The sequence below is a fragment of the Lytechinus variegatus genome, chromosome 11 (genome assembly GCF_018143015.1).
Source record: "Lytechinus variegatus isolate NC3 chromosome 11, Lvar_3.0, whole genome shotgun sequence".
NCBI classification, from domain to species: Eukaryota; Metazoa; Echinodermata; class Echinoidea; order Temnopleuroida; family Toxopneustidae; genus Lytechinus; species Lytechinus variegatus.
The window spans coordinates 28370514-28389883 of NC_054750.1; the positions used below are offsets into that span (position 1 = coordinate 28370514).

Here is a 19370-nt window from a genome sequence, read left to right on the forward strand (position 1 = left end):
GTCAATGAACTTTGGCCATGTTGGGTTTTTTGTTGAATAACCATCATATCTCTGTAAGTTTATTGGTCTAGTTCATAAAAAGTGGACATAAGAGTAACCATGTATCACTGAACATCTTGTGCGAGTTAGAGTAGTATTCAAAGTCAGCACTGCTGCTATATTGAACCGCGTGATGCAGGTGAGACGGCCAGAGGCATTCCACTTGTTGTTTATTTGCCACATTTTTTTCAATGGCGAAAGTTTAATGCACCAGACCCTAGGGTGCAAGGCAAAGGGTTGTAAAAGGAAGAAGTATTGATATATTTTTTCTCCCCATTAATTGCACCTGGTTTGTGTGTCATCTTGAGGCCAAGAAATGCACTATTGAATGTGTATTTGTACCCCCCCCGCTAAGCAAAGTTTGAAGGGGTATGGGAACTCGTCAATGGTTAGGCAGTTGATTGTTCCATCCATTGCAAATCTTGTGTCTCAAACTACTTCCTCAGTTTTCACCCAGTGCTCACGAGACTTGACCAACTGCATTACCATGGTGCATGTAGTTTCATGTATTTTATTGTATTTTAGTGCGTACAAAATTGAGTTGCCAATTGCAAGGCAATGGCATATCACAGTGCTGCCATTTTTACCAACATAAGTCCATTTGATTTTAAGGCAGAAGTATTCAGTGATAATTCTAGTTTTATTTTGGCACATTCATACTTCAGCTTTACAATATTTGCTCATTAAAAAAGTAAAAGATATTCTTCATTCGATGTGAGATGAATGGATGGTTCCAGAACCATAAGTCAGCTACAATGAATTGTATGCAAAGCAAATGATCTTTCATAGTAGGCTTCAACCTTTTTTCACGATTATGTGATCATTTACTCATTATTAAGCTTGACTTATGCATGAAAATTGCAAACATAGTAATGCACATTTGTGTGTAAAATCAATTTTGACTATGCATTTTAAAGATGTCAACTGTATATATGTATATGTATCACTGAGAAAGGTGTGAAAAGGAAAGAAAGCGATTAGTTTGTTGTATTACCATCTTGTTTTGTTTAAGAAGGTAGGGGCATTCATTGACTTCCTAGTGGCTGATTGATTTATTATAAGATAGTGATTATATGTAAAAGGCTTTCAAAGAGCCTTGTAAAGAGAATCATGGAAACAAAAAATTACTAGAGATTAAAAGTGCAATGGAAAGAAATCAGAGATATTCCTGGGGGAATCACACAGGTATATTGCTGTTCACTTGTGCGATGAGGGCCACGTCTTACAAAGAGTTATGATTGATCCGATCGATCACAACTATGGACGGCCAGCAACGTCAACATCTATTATGCATGTTTGTTCATAATATTTTCTAGCTATGATGTATATTCATGCATTCAATGTTTTTTTTGAAAATTTACTGCGCTTCTCTTTGCATACGAAGGACATTGTGCACTTTTTTCATAGAAAAAAATTATACGACTGATGGATGTCCATAGAGTTACGATTTGATTGATCAGATCAGTTGTAACTCTCTGTAAGACGGGGCCCAGGAGAGCATTTCATGAAACAAATTGGTCAGTGATTTTCACTGACAACCGTGATAAGCTACTAAAATCCTTGCCTCTGATTGGCTCGTAACAAATTAGTCAGTGAAATCACTCTCTGTTTGCTTCATGAAACACTTCCAAATGTTGTGGACTCCTTGCTGCAACAATTGGTCATTGACTTTCACTGACAATCTTAAGCTCTGATCTACTGGCCCCATCTTACAAAGAGTTATGATTGATCCCATCAATCGTAACTGTATGGAAATCCATCAGTGTCATAATTGTTTCTACAAAACATATGCACAATGTCCTTTTTAAACAAAGGAGAACACACCAAATTGTCAAGAAATCAATAAATTTATGGATATAAATTCATAACTAGAATTGTTTTTGGAACACACATGCATTCAATATGTTGTTTTTGCTGGCTTTCCATAGTTGTGATTGATTGAATCAATCACAACTCTTTGTAAGACAGGGCCCTTGATCTAATCAGATGTATGGACATTGATAGCTTATCGCACTTGTCAGTGAAAATCACATGCTATTTGTTACATGACATGGTGTGGTGGTTCAGTTGGTAGAGCATCCGTCTCACAACCGGGAGGTTGAGGGTTCAAACCCCGGCTGCGTCAGAGCATAAGACGTTAAAAGATGGGAGTAGCTGCTACCCTGCTTGGCGTTCAAGAAATAAAGGGATAGAGCCTCGTCGATCTGGCGCTGCAAAGCGGCTGCTGGGTCCACGATCAATTGGGCAAAGCAAATTTTCAGAGTATTTCATTCTATGTCTATTTCAAATAATAAAATATTTATTTTCATCATTTTTTTCATTATTTTTTTCATGAAATGCTCAACTGTATTTTCATGAGATTAAAAAAAATCAAGATTATGTTTTGTTTACAAGTTGAACACTTGTGTACTGTAGCTTATACCTGTGGAAGGCCACCCTTATATACATGAGTGGTGTCTGGACTGTGGGTTACAGCATAATTAGGCGTTTGGTCACCCTTGGAAAGCAATGAAATTGATAGATAAAAATTCTGTATTTTTTTATTGAAGCACTTACAGAGGAAATAAACTCTATGGAGCTCTAGCATACAATTATTCCCCTTCCATATGAAAGTGTGCATGGAGAGAGTCCCGATAGTCCAAACTTTTCATTAAACAATCAGAAATATGATTGTTGAATTTTGTTTTAAAAAAAAAGTATGAAAGAACAAGAATGCTTGGAAGTATACAATGCACATTGAGTTTCTTTGCAAACATTGTGGTATGAATGTTATTGTAAAGACTATCAAGAATTATCTATAATTTTATTGGGTGTATACATTATTGTATGACTGATTGAGAGCAGATTATGGCATAAGTTGGCCTGCCATAGTTATCCATTTGTAGTCTATTCTGAGCTTTGTGAACCCCATCCCCCTCTCGCAATCGTTGGAGCTTCTTGGTGTAGTTGATCCGTCCCTTGTCTTCTGATTAGAGGGTCGTGTGTTTAAAGCAGATACGAACCAATAGCGCCATCTTGAGTCCTCAACTCCTCATACCTGGCCAGTTTCTTGACCCGTAATGCTAGTGTAGTCTCGTAATATAGACCCACTTGAATGAGGACATGCTACATAATTAACTACTCAATACATTTATACCGCGATAATTATGTTACCAAGTAGAAAAAATTACTTTTCCTCTCAAAGCATTTTAATTTCTCTATACAAATATAATGATAGGTCAATATATTCTATGAAGTATTAGTCGATATCTGAAAACTTCTATTTGAAGACTATGTATTTATAACGCAAAGTCGATGAGACAACACACAGTTCACTCCCCCTTTAAATCCCACATTTGCAACAACATCCTTTATCCTTTGGTGAGATGTCAATCTACACTTTGACACTTTCCACCCAGGCGTGAAACTGGATACTCAGCGGGCCAATTTAGTATGCCTACTATTTGAACTCGGAAAATTTTGCTGGAATGCTCCCAGGGAGCGGAGAATGTGCATTTATGTACTTTGTGTCTGGCAAGCCAGAAACCAATGGATTGGGTAAAAATATGTCTGTAAAGCTTTTGAATACATCCCGATGTATTGATTTGAAAAAATATTGTCATTATTAATATAAGAATGACTTAACTTGCGTGATAAAATTAATATGGATTTTCGCCCACCTCTTAATACACAGTTTAGGTCTTGGCAAAAAATGGGCATTTATTACAGACATATTATTTATGTACACAAAGTATATGTTTACTCATCATTGTGAAAAAAGTTGGTCTACTTTTAATTATGTTTTTATGTTTGATTTGATCATACATTAATGCTTTTATTTTATTTTTTCACTTCTCTCATGATTATAATTTGATCAGTAAACAACTCTACTTGTAATTTTCTTGATTCATTTCAACTTGCCATGTGATTATTTATTTTCAAAACTGAAAAAAATAAATGCAAATGCACACCATAATGTCTTATTTATTCATTCCAATATTGGTGTTTTAAGGACAAGGATAATGTTTATAAAGGGTCATTTTGGCTATAAAATGTGTGTCGAAGTATACAAGTTGCATTCATGGGGAAAAGTAGAAGTTCTATGCCTGTTCTCGTGGATGAATGCAAGACGAGTGATGGAACTCTGCTGGAAGTGTAGCGGTTTGGGGGTCTTTAGGGGCGTGGAAGTGGCGTGATGAGCCCCAAAATTGAGGGTGCGCGATGTTGTATGTGTGGCAAAATTACTTAAAAGTCCTGAGCGAGTGAAGCAAGCGAGCAACAATTTTCAACTCTAAAAAAATGAACATCTAATTTTGCGATGGATTTTGACATAATATTCAGAAAATAATTTGTCATACCCCTTTTTGTTTAATTTTTTGAATCCTTTTTTATGTAGTCATGAAACTTTTGGATGCTCATGACTCCCCAAGCGTCTCTCTCTTTATGCTAGTAGGGTGTGTGTGTGTGTGTGTGTGTGTGTGTGGGGGGGGGGGGGGGGATTGGGGAGTAGAAAGGGAAAGAAAAAGAGAGAGAGATGGGGGATAGGAAATGAAAGAAAGGTGAGGGATATAGAAGGAAAATGAAAGAGAGATTGGAAATGGGGGCAAATTAGGGGATCAAAAAGGAAGAAGGGGTGAGAATTTGAAAGGGGGAAAATAAGATAAAGAAAGAGATACAGAAAACGAAGGAGGGATAGAAAGGATGTGGAAGGAAGAATTTGGAAAAGAAAGAAGGGAAGTGAGAGAGCTTTGGCATCAAAACGACCCTTGGCAGGAACAAACAAAAACATACTATATCTTCACATTGTCGTAAGTCTGTGAATGGAGAGATAATTTCCTATCTAGTCTTCATTCTGAATTTGGGAACCCCCATTCTGGCACCCTCGGAGACCCGTCGACTTTCGATTTCAAGACCTGGATTCCAGCCAAGAATTAATATCAATAAGTAGATATTAAAGGAATATCAGTTCATACGAAACTCTTCCATAGGTACATGTAGGCCTACCTCTCATATAAAAAAAGGTAACCCTTTCTCCATCTCTCTCAATCGGTGGCACAATGGGCCGAAAGTTTTGAGGGGGCCAGAAGTATGCCGAATTGGGAAAAATTTATGAAAAGTTGCAAGTGAAACGGAGCGAGCGGGCAAAGATGTCGACATTTTATTACAAAAATCATTTTTTTACAGATTTTTACAAAGTCTTCAGAAAATAATATCATTTTCACTCTTCTCTCTTTGCTTTTCTTTTCGTTTCCTTGTTTTTTCTTGGTCGTGAAAATTTGGGGGTAGGGGCAAGCACCGAAAGACCCCATCTGTACGTCACTGCTCTCAATATCCCCCCTTTCATTCCTTCAACAAAAACGTTTCTATGAAACTGATGGGATTTCTATGGTTCCCGCTCTATCACTAGACTAACATCTTAACATCTCACTACTTGGAACCACTTCGAAAGAAAGACCTACTGCATATGTTGAATCATTAACAAGCCCGGAGGAAATATTCATCATACAGTTATGAAAGTCTGTATTTTGATTACCCCTCCCCCATGAATTTCACTTTAGGCTAATCATTAGAGGTGATCTGATAATTATTATCTCTGGAGTATTTAATCAACACTGATTTCTGTCAAATTGTCGGATCTGGCAACTTTCCATGATATTGATTGGCTAAGGAGACTGTTACCATGGTTATTATAACTGTATAGCTGACGGGTAAATATGACTTGTCCGATAGAAAGTCCGACAAGTCCTTTCCCTTGGTTTCTAAACAGTCAGCAACGACGATACAGGGGTGGGGGAGGGGGCTATGAATTTTCAAGGATAAAAGGGGAGGGTCCCTGTGAATTTTCAATGTTAAGGAGGGGAGAGGGGTCCTATTTCTCCTGCTTTTCAAATGAAATAACATAATGACGTAATCGTTTGGCATTCTTAATTGCCTCCTATCAGTCTACCGTGGCGCCGCCTTTACACAAAGTAGTAAACACGACCCAAAGAAAAGAAGGAGAAATTGGAAAAAGATAAAATACTAAGGAAAAAGGTATTTGTATTGCGCAAGCGTTTTTAAACAGACTTCTACGCGTTCTAAGAGAAACTAGTTTCCCTCTTATAATCCACTGAAGTCGATGAGACTAAACAAAACTTTATCCCCGTTTTTATTGATTTAGAGAAAAGAGTTACAAATCAGTCACAAAAAACAGAAAAGATACAAAGGCAAGAATAAATAAAAAAACAACGACAACAAAACAATGAAGTGAAGCAGCAAGCAATGGCGAAATAAAGATATGTTACATCAACCTTCAGTTTCAAATAACAAATCAAACCTCCGTTTACTAAAATGTTGCATTAATTTCCCCTCCCCTTTTGCCACTCTGTATACCGGCTTCGTTATTGATGTTCAGATATGTCTCTAAAACCTTGAACATCTGCAATTCTTTTTTCTGAAATGGACATTCATAAATATACTAATTTAATGTAAGGAATATATATAATAGTAAACACTACAAGGAAAAAATTTATCTCTACTGAGAATATCTCAACATCTTTTGAAAATTTGAAACATTCATGATCTTATGGATTTTGTTGCTGGCATACAATGTTTTATCCCAAATCGGTACGTTACACCCAATGAATACATGAATAAAAGTTTCCGGTTCAGTGTTACAAAAAGAGCATTTAGAGGAATCTTTCTTTTTTATGTTGTGCATATTAAAGTTATTCAAAACAATAGCCTGATTTATACAGAATCAAAACACACTTAAAGGATAAAAAATTATCTGCCTCTTATTAGTTAGTATATGTAATATAGATACTTTACTTTAGTTCTGACAAAATTTTGAAGAAGGGTACAGTTTATTACCATTTTATGAAATAATTTGAAAATATTTATTAGACAAAATGATATAAATAATTATAAAATAGAATACAATTATTAGATTCAAACAATGTAATTCATACAATTGTATTTAAAAAGTGCCTGTTATCTTTTCTTTCTTTCTTTCTTTCTTTCTTTCTTTCTTCACAATTAAAATTACTTGTTAGTTGGGCCAAACCTATGAGCACGAGAGTATATCGATCTGACAACTTTATGTTGTTTTGAGAAAATGGGAAAGGTGGAAGGATTTTAGTACTACAGTATGTTCCTGTGTAACAATGCTGCTAGATTTTAATTAAAAAATATGACGTCACGGAGAATGATAGAAGGGGAAGAAGAATAAGACTAAGAAGAAGAAGGGGAAGAAGATGAAGTAGTAGTAGTAGAAGTAGTAGTAATAGTAGTAGTAGTAGTAGTAGTAATGCTGTAGTAGGAGTAAGGTATTTTTATTCAATCAAGAAAACTGGCAAAACAGTCCAAAGACTGAAAAATCAAGTGAACAGTAAAACAAAGGCAAAGTACAATATAAAGATGAAATATAAGCAAAAAATTACAACCAACCGATAATCATATTACACAATCCTAAAAGATATAAAAAAACAATGAAAAAAAACTTTAGAAAGTAACATATTGATCGATTAAGCATGTACAAACGTCAAGAAGTGTGAAGGTGTAATTCGAACAGAACGCAACTAGGGCATTAAATGCTATACTACAGAAGAAGGAGAAGGGGAAGAGGGGAAAGAAGAAGAAGACGACGACGAAGAAGACGACGACGAAGACGACGACGAAGAAGAAGAACAAGAAGAAGAAGAATGAGAAGGAGAAGAGACGAAGATTGAAGAAGAGGATGATGAAGAAGAAGAAGTAGAAGAAGAAAAAGGAGAAGAAGTAATAGAAGGAGAGGAGGAGGAGGAAAATGAAGATTGAAAATAAGATACACATAAAGGCTTAAGACTGCACCCACCCATTGTTACATTACGAAGAAGAGTGGTGACTTTCATTGTTATTTTCATTCCAATTATAAATACACCTGTATACATCAACTTCTCTCCAAATCGTCAATGGGATAATTGGTTTACACCTCTTTTGACTTGACAGGTGTGAAAATCAATAATAGCTTCGGTACATACACAATAAAAAAAGCTTTATACAACCCGGTTCACTATGAACCGATCAGGGATAGTTTAATTGTTAAACAAAATGCTTAAATCTTAAAATGCAGTCTTAAATTCTGATGTCTTCTGCTTAAAAGATGAATATTGTAGGCTGATTAAGCTGTCATCCGTTCAGAAATAATTACATGTAGGCCTATATAAAAAATCTTAGTACATACAATATTCACATGAATCTGCCTGTATAGTCGGATACATGTAAATCTGCATATTGGTGATCACAGTTTTCTTTTTTTTTCATGTACAGACTCACAATGAAAAGATTGAACACCCCACACTGCAAAACTCCGGTATTGATTTAACACCAGCCCGGAATCTATGTCCACACCAGAGAAGTATTGAAACAACACCAATTTGGATTAAACCCGATGCTGTTTTAATACTAATTGGTGAAGTACAAACACCTATCTGGTGTTAGTCCATAACGAAACTGGTGTTGTTTGGTGTGGACATAATAGATTCCGAGCTGGTGTAAAATCAACACCAAAGTTTTTGCAGTGCACCATTATTATGGTACATTAATTTTTACAAACGATTTGACAAACATATATATAGTTTGTATACCAAAAAATCATAGGCACAGCTGTCCTAGGTCAATATGTATTGTTTTCCATATACGTAGCACTTGATTAAAAAACAAAACAAAACAAAATATAGCACAGCAAAAACTGTGGTGTTAACCCATGTACACACCAGTCATTTTACACCGATGTTAATTTGACAGTGTTATTTTAACACCAATATGTGTTATTAAAACACCTTTGGTCGTTACATTTACATTCTTTGGTGTTATGTTCAATATTTAGGGTGTAATTTTAACACCTCAGGGTGTGGTCCTCTATTAACACCAACTGATGTCAGTTTTAACACCACAGTTTTTACAGTGTACCAGGAAAAAACACGAAGCTCCTTAATGGTTCTTTGATTTAACTGTGTTTTTTTTGCCGTTTCTATTTCCCTTTAGGTACATGTTTTGCTATTGAAAGCAGTCTGTGCGGAACAATTATTATTTGACAAATCTTCTTTTTCAAATAGGTAACATGACAAATTCTGTCAAAGTAAGGGTTGTAAATAAATAAGTATTAATACATGAATAAAAAAATAAAAATCAAACAATCAATCTTTTCGATAACCCAGTCCCTCAAGTATATGCTTATGTTCTACCCCCAAATCAGTCAATCAATCAATCAATCAATCAATCAATCAATCAATCAATCGATCAATCAATCAATCAAAACGCCGAAAATTGATTAGAAAAGGTGAATTGATTTCCATGTACTCTCCAAATTTTCGATGCAAAATCACGTCATCGTCAGGGATACAAAACTCACAGTGAAAAGATATTGAAATAATGGATGCATTCATGATTATGGTAGTCAGGGAAACGCGCAGGTTAAAATCATCATCATCATCATCACAAGCATGTAAGGCGCAGGTTGTAAACATTATTTCGTGAGGAAATTGTCATAATCACTTGACGATGACGCAACCACAATCATCATCATGAATATGCATGAAAAGAATAAGATAATCGATAAATGCCTATTATGTAACCAATTCAATTCAGTCTGATGTCACGTCTATTTTCGTTGAAATCAAGTGTTTATATGTTCGGAGGAGTGTAAAATGTATGCTAGACAAGAAAGAATAATAGTACCTATAAACTAGTTACAAAGTACATACGCAATAATATCTACAACATATGTTTTCATATGTTACCAGCTTGCTCATACTAAACTAAGAGACTACCCTTTTCAAAAGAGTTTCAATAAAAAAGTCACTTTTTGCTGTATAATTTTTAGAGACTGTCTTTCCCCGTAATTATAATATAATCGTACTGTTTGTTTACCTATCTTTCAAATAAAAGGGAGAGACAGCGAAATATCAAAGTTATTAACAGCAAAAAAATATTTACAAGAGCAAAATCATCGAATCATCGATGCCAAGTTGAAAAAATGGTTTGTAATAAATGAGTATACTCAGGATTTTACATCAAAATGCTACCGACAAGTTGGCCTTGATGATGACGTCTGAAAAAAAAACAATTAAATTGATTTGACACGATTATCTTCGTGATCATAATAATACTAAAACCACGGAGTCAGGGCTATTACTCAATAATCATGACAATACGCGAAGGCGCGTCTTGCCCACTGAAAAGGTTGGAAATCGATTATGTCGTCAAAGGTAGGCCGAGAAAAAGGAAAACCTTCTATTGATTTTCGGAGATTTTCCAAAGAAGATCCAGGCTTACCCCCATTTACCACTGTGGTATAATGCTTTTGGAGTGTAAAACGACGGACTGGCGAACAATCTCTCTTTTACCTGGACGCTCTATACCTATTCGGGCGTATCGAATTTTGCAGTTGAAGTCTTTTAACGACGATCCTCCTGGTGTTTATCTAGCCATAATGTCATCACAATAAGTGCACACTTTTCTGTAAATTTGACATAATAGACGTGTAGAAAATAGCTTAAAATAGCTACAGACTTCTGGGAATATTTCTTTTGGGTCCAGCACTTCGTTACTCCTCGGACCTAAACGCTACTCAGACGACTATAGGATAATGATGCTATCTATCTTTTAATGACGCCAAATGTGGGCCCGTGGATTAAGATGTGTTTCTTAGCTGTAACATCTATTAGGAAATATAAAAGAGGATAAAGTAATGGAACATCATGTATGTATGTATAAGATCAACAAAACTGGGATATGATTCATTTCCCCAAAAGGTAAGTAATTTGAGTGAGTACGGAATGTTGTTAGATGAGCATTCGAAGCTTTCACATCTATGGGAGAAGACCGCTCTCCCCATGATCCCGTAAATAGGATCGATTCTAACAGTTTTTTTTTTATATTTCAGTACTTTTACATGTCGACTTTGATAATTCATCACTTGAAAAATAATCTAATAATAATGACAGGAAGATAAAAAATGGAAGTGAGGCGACACGAAGAAAAGGTTATTTTATTAGTACTAATATTGTTATTGTTTTTTATAATAAGAATTAATTTCTAGAATTAATGTCATCTTCATCAGTCATCATCATCATCGTCATCATCATCATTATCATCATTATTTCATTCGGCATAATCAACTTTTGCCATATTAGGAGAAGAAAATAAATAAGGCGAAGAAGAGGAGGATGGGAAAAGGGGAAGGAGAAGAAAAAGAAGGAGAAGAAGAAGAAGAAGAAAAAAAAAGAGCAAGAAGAATAATAAGAAGAAAAGTAAGGAGGAAGAGGAAGAGGTAAAAAGGGGAAGATGAAGAACATCGGGAAGGAAAGAGAAGAGGAAGAAACTAAATGTAAAATGACGGATTGATTAAATGACACGAGACATACATTTTGCCTTTAATGCCCACAATCGCTTAATTTTAACGAATTTATTCCAAAAATATATCCCTTTCATTATCATGATAATCATCATTCTTCGGTTATTCATAGGAAGTGATTCGAAACACAATAGTTTTGGTTGCTCGTTTCCTACCACGCTCTTTTACTATGCACACGATTGAAGAAGGGGGTAATTACGAAGCTCATATAGTGGTTACTTCATTGGCTTCCCCTTGCAAACACTCGTCATTTCAGAATTTCACCAATGAGTATTTCTCATTGAAAAAAAAAGAAATTAGCTGCGGCAAAGGATAGAGTGTATTTTTTTTCTTGTTGAAGAGGCAGGTTCGGGAAGGAGGATAAGCTCCGCTTGCTCGCAACGCCTGCACTTCCTATTCCGAAGATTGTGACGCCATGCGAGTATACATGAGTACAGTTTCGTTTGCATGTTCCCAGACTGAGTGGTATTCCAACAATAAACACTGACCATGGATGGTCATCTTGCAAAGACGTAGAACGATTAAGCAGGTAAATTCACTTCGAAGTAAACCCTGGATATCATATAGGCCAACTCGACTCGAGTTTGGAATTCGGACGTTTGGCTGATTAGTGAAGATGCATCAAGGTGTTTTTGTCCGGTCCTTTGTTTGTCCCCCACTTTTTAATATTCTGTTAAGGTTGCATACACTATTTTATCCATTGTGACTTTCATTTTTTGGGGGTATTGTGCCATTTTGACGCAATTGTCTTCATTGAATTGCGAAAATTGGTGGAATTGTGGAAAAATAAATGAATTGAACCGAATATAGATATGGTGTAATAGACAACCACAGTCATCTGTTTGTTGAAAAAAAAGAGTAAAGATATTTTAGAGATGGTAATATGCTATCAACTTTCATCATAATGAAAAAAAAATCAATAAAAACCGTTCCCTCCGTCCCCAGCATGTCCAGAGACCTGTTACATAAATAATTGTTATCATAGCAGATGCGTATTTCATATATAAAATTTCCTATCTGCCAAACATATCGATTAATTTCAATAGCTCTAAAATGTTATTTTAATCTGAATGAATGGTGATGAAACGGGTCGCGTTTTTCTGGTATATAGGTGTCCTTATCCCGTCTTGATGATGACTTTAAAAAAATCTTTGTGATATTCGTACCATGACTACAAAAAAATCAAGAATTTATTTATCAACTCATTAATTGAATTTTGAATATCCTCTGCTACTTGTCCGAATATTCCGTTTCAACTATGAAAACTTGCCCTATGACACAACTGATGTACAGTTTTCACATTGCACTGTTTTTCCTTAACCTTGGAAAAGTGATGGGGCTAATGGGAGGGGGTGGTAGGTCTTAGCCCTACCAATTTCCAGGGGTTAAGCTTAGCCCACTTCGTTTTCACATTACCCTTTAGCAAAGTGGGCTAGCACGGTGAATAGTACGGTACTATCTGGCCCTGCAAAAAAAAGCAGGGTTAGCCGGGTGCTAGCACCACAATTGCGGTGCTAAGAGATGCAGTGTGAAACGAAAGTGGGCTAAAGAAAGCGGCACCAAAATCCTCAATATTCATGAGCTGGGCGTTAACAACGTCTAAACAAATTGTATGGGGTTAAGAAAGACAGAGTGAAACGAAAAAAAATAGTTTGTGGTTAAGGATATTCCGGGGTTAAGGATAGTATGGGGGTAAGGAAATGCAGTGTGAAAAGCATGTTTACTTTTAATATTTTGCTCGCTAGCAAATGATAGTGTATACTGAACAAAAACTCGACCCTTCATGCCACTCGTGAATTTTCTTTGTCTCATAGGTCATTGTTTGGTAATTCTATTTGCATTTCTATCCTGGGAGGATCCTTATATATACTTTTTATTTTGTTTTGCACTAGTATTCATTGGATTTATATCAAGACACACAGGCATGGATCATTGCAAAATGTTATACCATAACAACAAACACTGTTCATAAAGACATATAATTACATGTAATCTTAATTCCGAAAATTAAAAACAGGAAAAAATATCTTAAATTGCTGAATGAAATGAATGAAAACAAGTATTTGAATTAAAGAGGGAATTCTATCAATCATTATTTTTGTGTGTATGTGTGTTTTCATAATGCTTATTAAATTCATTCAGTTCAAATCATGCTAGTTACTAATCATCATTATGGTCAGACAAATGTCGATAATATATTTCATAGAATATATGACCTACATGAGGATGTGTCGTATATATAAATCAAATAATGAAATCGTTATATCGAGGTCTTTACATTTAGACTAGTCCATGACCAGCCGATGCCCATCCATCCACTCTTAGAGATATGAACCCGTTATTAGTTGAGATATATATGTTTCCACATCACAGCAGGAATTTAAATGCCCTTGACAGGGAATAAATCGATATTATTAAAAGGGGTCTATATCACTACCCTCGTGTCTAAATACAGACTTGAAGAAAATATACAGTAAGCACAATCCTGCACTTTTAAAGCTTGGCAATCTCTGTTATCATCAACCGTTTTAACCTTTGGTAAAAGCATAGAGATAGAAGTTCACTTTTGAAATACCATACATAATTACAATTCAAGATATCAGATAAACTTCTTTGTACATGTTTGTTTATTCACTCATTCAAAATTGGATAAACTGTTAAAAAACGTGATTTTACAGAAAAAATTGCAAAAAGCAATAACAATCCTTTATATATATTCATAAAACAGGATTTTTTTTTTCTGCAATTTAACAGAACAGGTCTGTTTAAAAAGGGGAAAAGGGTGTTTTATTGAAGGAAATTTGTAAGACTCCATGCACAGAATACCAATTTCCTGTAAGATTACGCATTCTGGTAATATTAGAGGTGTTCCTGAGACTCTGCTGCAGGAACTTCTTTTATTTTAAGGATAAATTTTCTAACAGTGTACTGAATCGATACCACCACACTACATAAGTTATTTATCGTTTTGTAATATTTATAAACACATTATTATATTTGTTGTTTATTTTGGAATTTTTTTAATGGAAAGACAATGAACAAATATCAACGAAAGGATTGAAGTCTTTTGTTTTGTATTTCTTTTTCATCTTACTTTTTTTTTAAATTTGCGGTGGTGATTTTCCATGATTGATTAAGTTGCATGAATACTTGTTTGTAAAATCTGCTCTTTTTAATTTTTTTCGATTGAGCCATGCTTACTTTACTTTTGTTACTTGAAATGCATTAACTTTTTCATCTGTCTTGTATCTCATTGTAGGTGTAATAAAGAGCCCCAACAGTCAATCATGGAGTGGACAAACACAACTAGAGTTGATGAGATCGAAAGTCAACCCTCTAGACGAATCGAAATCTGCGATAAGTAGCCATTAGCGCAAAGACAAATATTGTGACAGGGAAAACATTTGAATCAACAGTTAACCCATCCCACACCGTGCTCTTCAAACACTTCGGATAATAGAGAGGAGCGGTAGCCATGACTTCTTCTGTTGGTTCTGTTGTTGACCCTACGGCCTCCGAGGTCATCGATGCCTGTGACGGCAGCATGGGGGCGCGGCCTGTGGACGGTGAGTGCTGCGAGGATGCAAAGTTGGAGACGAAGGTAATACCAAGTCTGCCTACCTTAGCAGAGCTGCCCGATTACACGCCAGATGAATGGACAGAAGAAACGTCTTCAGCTATGCCGCGAAGTGATACGAAAGCGAGGCCGATCCGACCGGGAAGAAAATACAAACCTGCTTCTGTTCAGCCGTTCGGAAATGGACACCATGAACAGATTCATCACCAGACGGGCGTTGGCGTCGGGAACAAGACAGCGTCGCCATCGTCGTCTCCGTCATCGTCTCCGAGAAATTGGCAGTCGTCGCTTCGAAATGGACCCAATGACAGTACGACGCCTTGGAAGAGCAGTCTGGCAAGTCCAAGGATACAGTCGACGCCGCGGAGTCCTCGACTCCCACGCAGATTGCCGTCTATCACTCGATCGGACTCACAAGAAAGTGCCACAAATTTTGACGTTGATGTCGGGGATTTTTCAAACAAAAAAGAAAATGCATCGGGACTAAAGGACGAATCTTTAGATAATGCTGATGCTTTCTCGGCTAACCCAATATCTCCTCGTCCACTCCCGACCTCATCAATTTTCTTCCAGAAAATAATGACGGATTTTCATGATCGACCGAGCTCATCCCTCGATACAAGTGGCCCTGGCGACCTCATGGTGAGGCGGTCTTCGTTAGTTCGGACAACGCTGTCTCCGCCGCTCTTACAGATAAAGGAAGTACCCGACGATGAGCTTTCAGGAATGAGCGATCTGGGGTTGGACATCGAATTAGCCCCACCTCCTGGAAGCGTGGATGACCACGATGAGAAAACACAGGTTGGTGAGTCGACGTCGCATTCGTTTGGAAATAATAAAGAACAAAATAACTGTACGAATAAAGATATGTCTCTACCAGTGTGTAAAATAAATCCAGACAAGTTGGGTAAAAATCACGTCAAAACGACGTCTCCACGACGCCCGCTAAGGTTTTCGATGGATAGCAGACTTTCAACATGCCCGATTAATGGCGATGATGCCAGCAACCGCTCTCAGTCAGTGTGTAAAGTAAATGAAGACAGTGAAAATAACAATCACATCAAGACGACGTCGCCGCGACGTCCAATCAGATTGTCGCTCGACAGCAGTCTTTCGACATGTGTTATCAATGGTGACGACGCAACTGAGAAAGGTATAGTCATTAGCGTCCCTACCGCAGATAGCCTGCAGTCGACCGCGTCGCCCCGATTGAGGAGGCGGTCACGTTTACGCTCTCGAGAGGCTACGACGTCGATAAGCGGAGACAGCTGTACGGGCTCATCCGAGATGTCGTCGTCGCCGGACCGGTCGTCGAATCCGAGGCGGAAGATAAGTGAGCAGCACAACAAGCATCGACAGACATGTCCCATCAATCCCGTTCGGAACCAGCACAATCATATTGACATGAAAACAGCGGGAAACATCATCAAGTACGTATCATGTTTCAATAACTTTTATCAAGTTTATTACTCACTGTTGGTTGAAACCTTTTACCAACACGAATTGAGCAAAATCGTAACTTGAAGTTGGTCGAAATCTGGCTATCCATCGGTCATGTTGGTATTCTGATCGACAGTTTCCTAACATGCCAACTAAAAGAGTTGATTAAAATGTCCAGTATGGGGTGCCTACTTGTATGTGTTTCTCTAAACCTTGTTTGGCAACCCAAGACATGTAATATATTTCATTTTATTTGCCTGAAAATAAATTCAAATTAAATCAAAGCAGTAACAATATTGGTCACATTTTTATCCAAGCCCGAGTGAGTCAGTCTTTTACCATCTGTTTTAAATGTTCAATAGCGTCCCAACGTTAGCAATTCTCCCAAGTGTAAGAAGGTTTGAGAACCCATTTATGGCCTATAAAGTCAACATTAATGCTTAGGATCCCCTAAAACAAATGGTGTAACTTTTTGAAAGAATATATTCACCAAAATATTCAGTCCTCGTTGCCTTGGAAAACAAACAAACACACTATAACGCTTATTATGGGGCGCTTTAGCATTCTCTGAAAAGAAATGGAATGATTTTGTACACACTTTTGGTGAATTTTGTGAAAATTTTAAATAAAAAGTTGCCCCCGTTGTGTATGGTCATGGCCATTCATCTAAAGGATAACATTTTCATGTCAGTGCAAGACTCCCTAGACTTCCTTTAACATGATCACCTTACAAATTGGCTGATTATCAAACTTTAAATGACTGACTATGATTTTAATGTCATCATTATATATCATGCCCTAAAATTACGATATCGCTACAGGGGAAGGGGTTGGGCATTTATTCCGCTAAAATTAACCGCCCTGCACCTATTTCATGCCCACCTAGTTTTGGAATTTATTAACATAATTGCGATTTAAAAATCTAACCAATTTTCAATACAGTGTCGATTCCACTGGAAGAGGGACAATGCTCGACATCGCATCTGACGTTTATTGTATCATGTCGTAAACAATTCTTTATTTCCCCCTCCTTGATCAGATTCATCACTGCTGCATCAGCTTCGTCCAAAGCCCCGGGTCTCAACCGCAACCAGCAGCTCCTCCCGTCCGACGTTCGCCTTCCCGTTGTCGACCCCAGCGGCCGTCTTCTCCATCGGAACCGTGACGAGTCAATGCGGCTGGTGAAACAAGCCGTCGATCTCAATGTAGAGAGCGATGAGAAATCGGACGTTTACAGTTGGGACGAGCTTCGTGATTGCCGCTACCTGAGGACGAAGAAAAATTCGCGGGAATCGAGACGGAACAGTCTGCTCGGGTTCAATGAAATATGAATCATTTAAAAATAGTTATAGTTATCTAAGAGAACACTTCTGCGAGATAATTTGTCACGTAATTTGTAAAAAAAATCGGCATTACTCCGCATGCTCGATCTATAATGCAAATCACAAATCAGAAAAAAATAGAACCAGTAGTATTTGAACCTGCCATCTAATGCTTTCCGGGCAGCGAATCAACCACCAGGTTATTCTGGTTCACGGCTAAATCAAAATTCCGAAAATTTGTTTACAAATCATAATTTCCTCATACTAAAGTCTCTTTATTTACTAATTTTTCACTTGTTTTTTTTTGTATGTCAGGCATGCATTGCTCACTTCTCAAGAATGATTTTGCCAAGTTGGCAGGTTGGTGTATTCACAGTTAATCCAAGCTTTCGGTTGATGAAACAAAATCTTAGAGTGCAAGTATCAATGATATTTCCGATTTTGAGTATAATTCTAAAGTTATGATAATCACATAATCCTATGAAATTCATCTTAATGAGAGATTATCTCCCTCCAAAGACTGGCGATCCGTTGGTTAACATAATTGATTACTTTATCTTTAAAACCTCTCAAGGTTTTATGCAGGTTCTTACTCTTGATATGAATTGAATTAAAGATTAAAAATTGTCCGATTACTACGACATTCAAATATATTAAGGCTTTGCATAGTTTTTGAAATATTGTGCAATGAGATAATAGAAAATATCGCAGAATCAATGCCGCACTTCTTTGAATATTATAAATAAATCAATTCAAATCAGAGTAGATTTGATGAAAAGAGATTGAAAAAATCCTTGATTTTTACCATAGACAGATGAGTTTATGTGATGTACAGTTGTGCTCCAAAGTAGTGAACCTCATCACAAAGTGTACTCTTTCATGCTGAGTGTTTAATGTAGACAACAACACTACAATCTGACAATGTACCTCGTGGCCCGAGAAACTAACTTAATTGAATGTAATATATCATCTGACTTCACAATTACATATCTAAAACAAAGCAGAAGTTGAACACTTTGAATATGCTAATTTTTTGGCGGGATCACTAACTTTCGAGCACCACTGTATGTAATACTGTTACCGCTTCGCGCATATCAATTTTTTTTTGAGATACCAAGCAAAACCTTACAATGCCATAACCCTCTGATCGAGACCAACATCCGTTTTTGATGGAATTGTCAGTTTTTATGCTTGAATTTAGTCAAACCAACTCGTTGTTGGAGTTTTCTTTTATAATGGTAGCATATAGTCTGAGATACTAAGTATTCTCGTAAAATGACTTGATATTAAATCTTGAGATCTCATTTATACTACGGACCCTATACAAGCATGGGCACAGGGTCCATAATGTTAAACGGCAAAATATGTACATTCAAGTTCTTCAGAGAGGCCTCCGCACACCTTACGACTGGTCAACCACCGGATTTTGCAACATGTCGCATCTAGCAGGTGCTTAGCTTTATATTCTGAAAATGCGAATGAAAAGTATATTTTATTTAAGATTCAAAATATCTGTAAGAATACTAATATAACAATTTTTGATGAGTGCAATCCTTTATTTTGGAGTAAATGCCCAATTGGTTTCAAAACGTAACCAATGATTGACATGACGTCATTACGACTAGATTTATAAGGG

At 36.7% G+C, this 19370-nt stretch overlaps 1 protein-coding gene across 1 annotated transcript; it reads left to right on the forward strand.

The window, feature by feature from the left end:
- Positions 1 to 10235: 10235 nt before the first annotated feature.
- LOC121423507 lies at positions 10236 to 18056 on the forward strand. The gene is made up of 3 exons (XM_041618857.1): positions 10236 to 10247; positions 14856 to 16402; positions 17452 to 18056. Exons 1-3 carry the CDS (start codon positions 10236 to 10238, stop codon positions 17741 to 17743), a joined length of 1851 nt encoding a protein of 616 aa, XP_041474791.1. The 3' UTR covers positions 17744 to 18056.
- The last annotated feature ends 1314 nt before the right edge of the window (positions 18057 to 19370 follow it).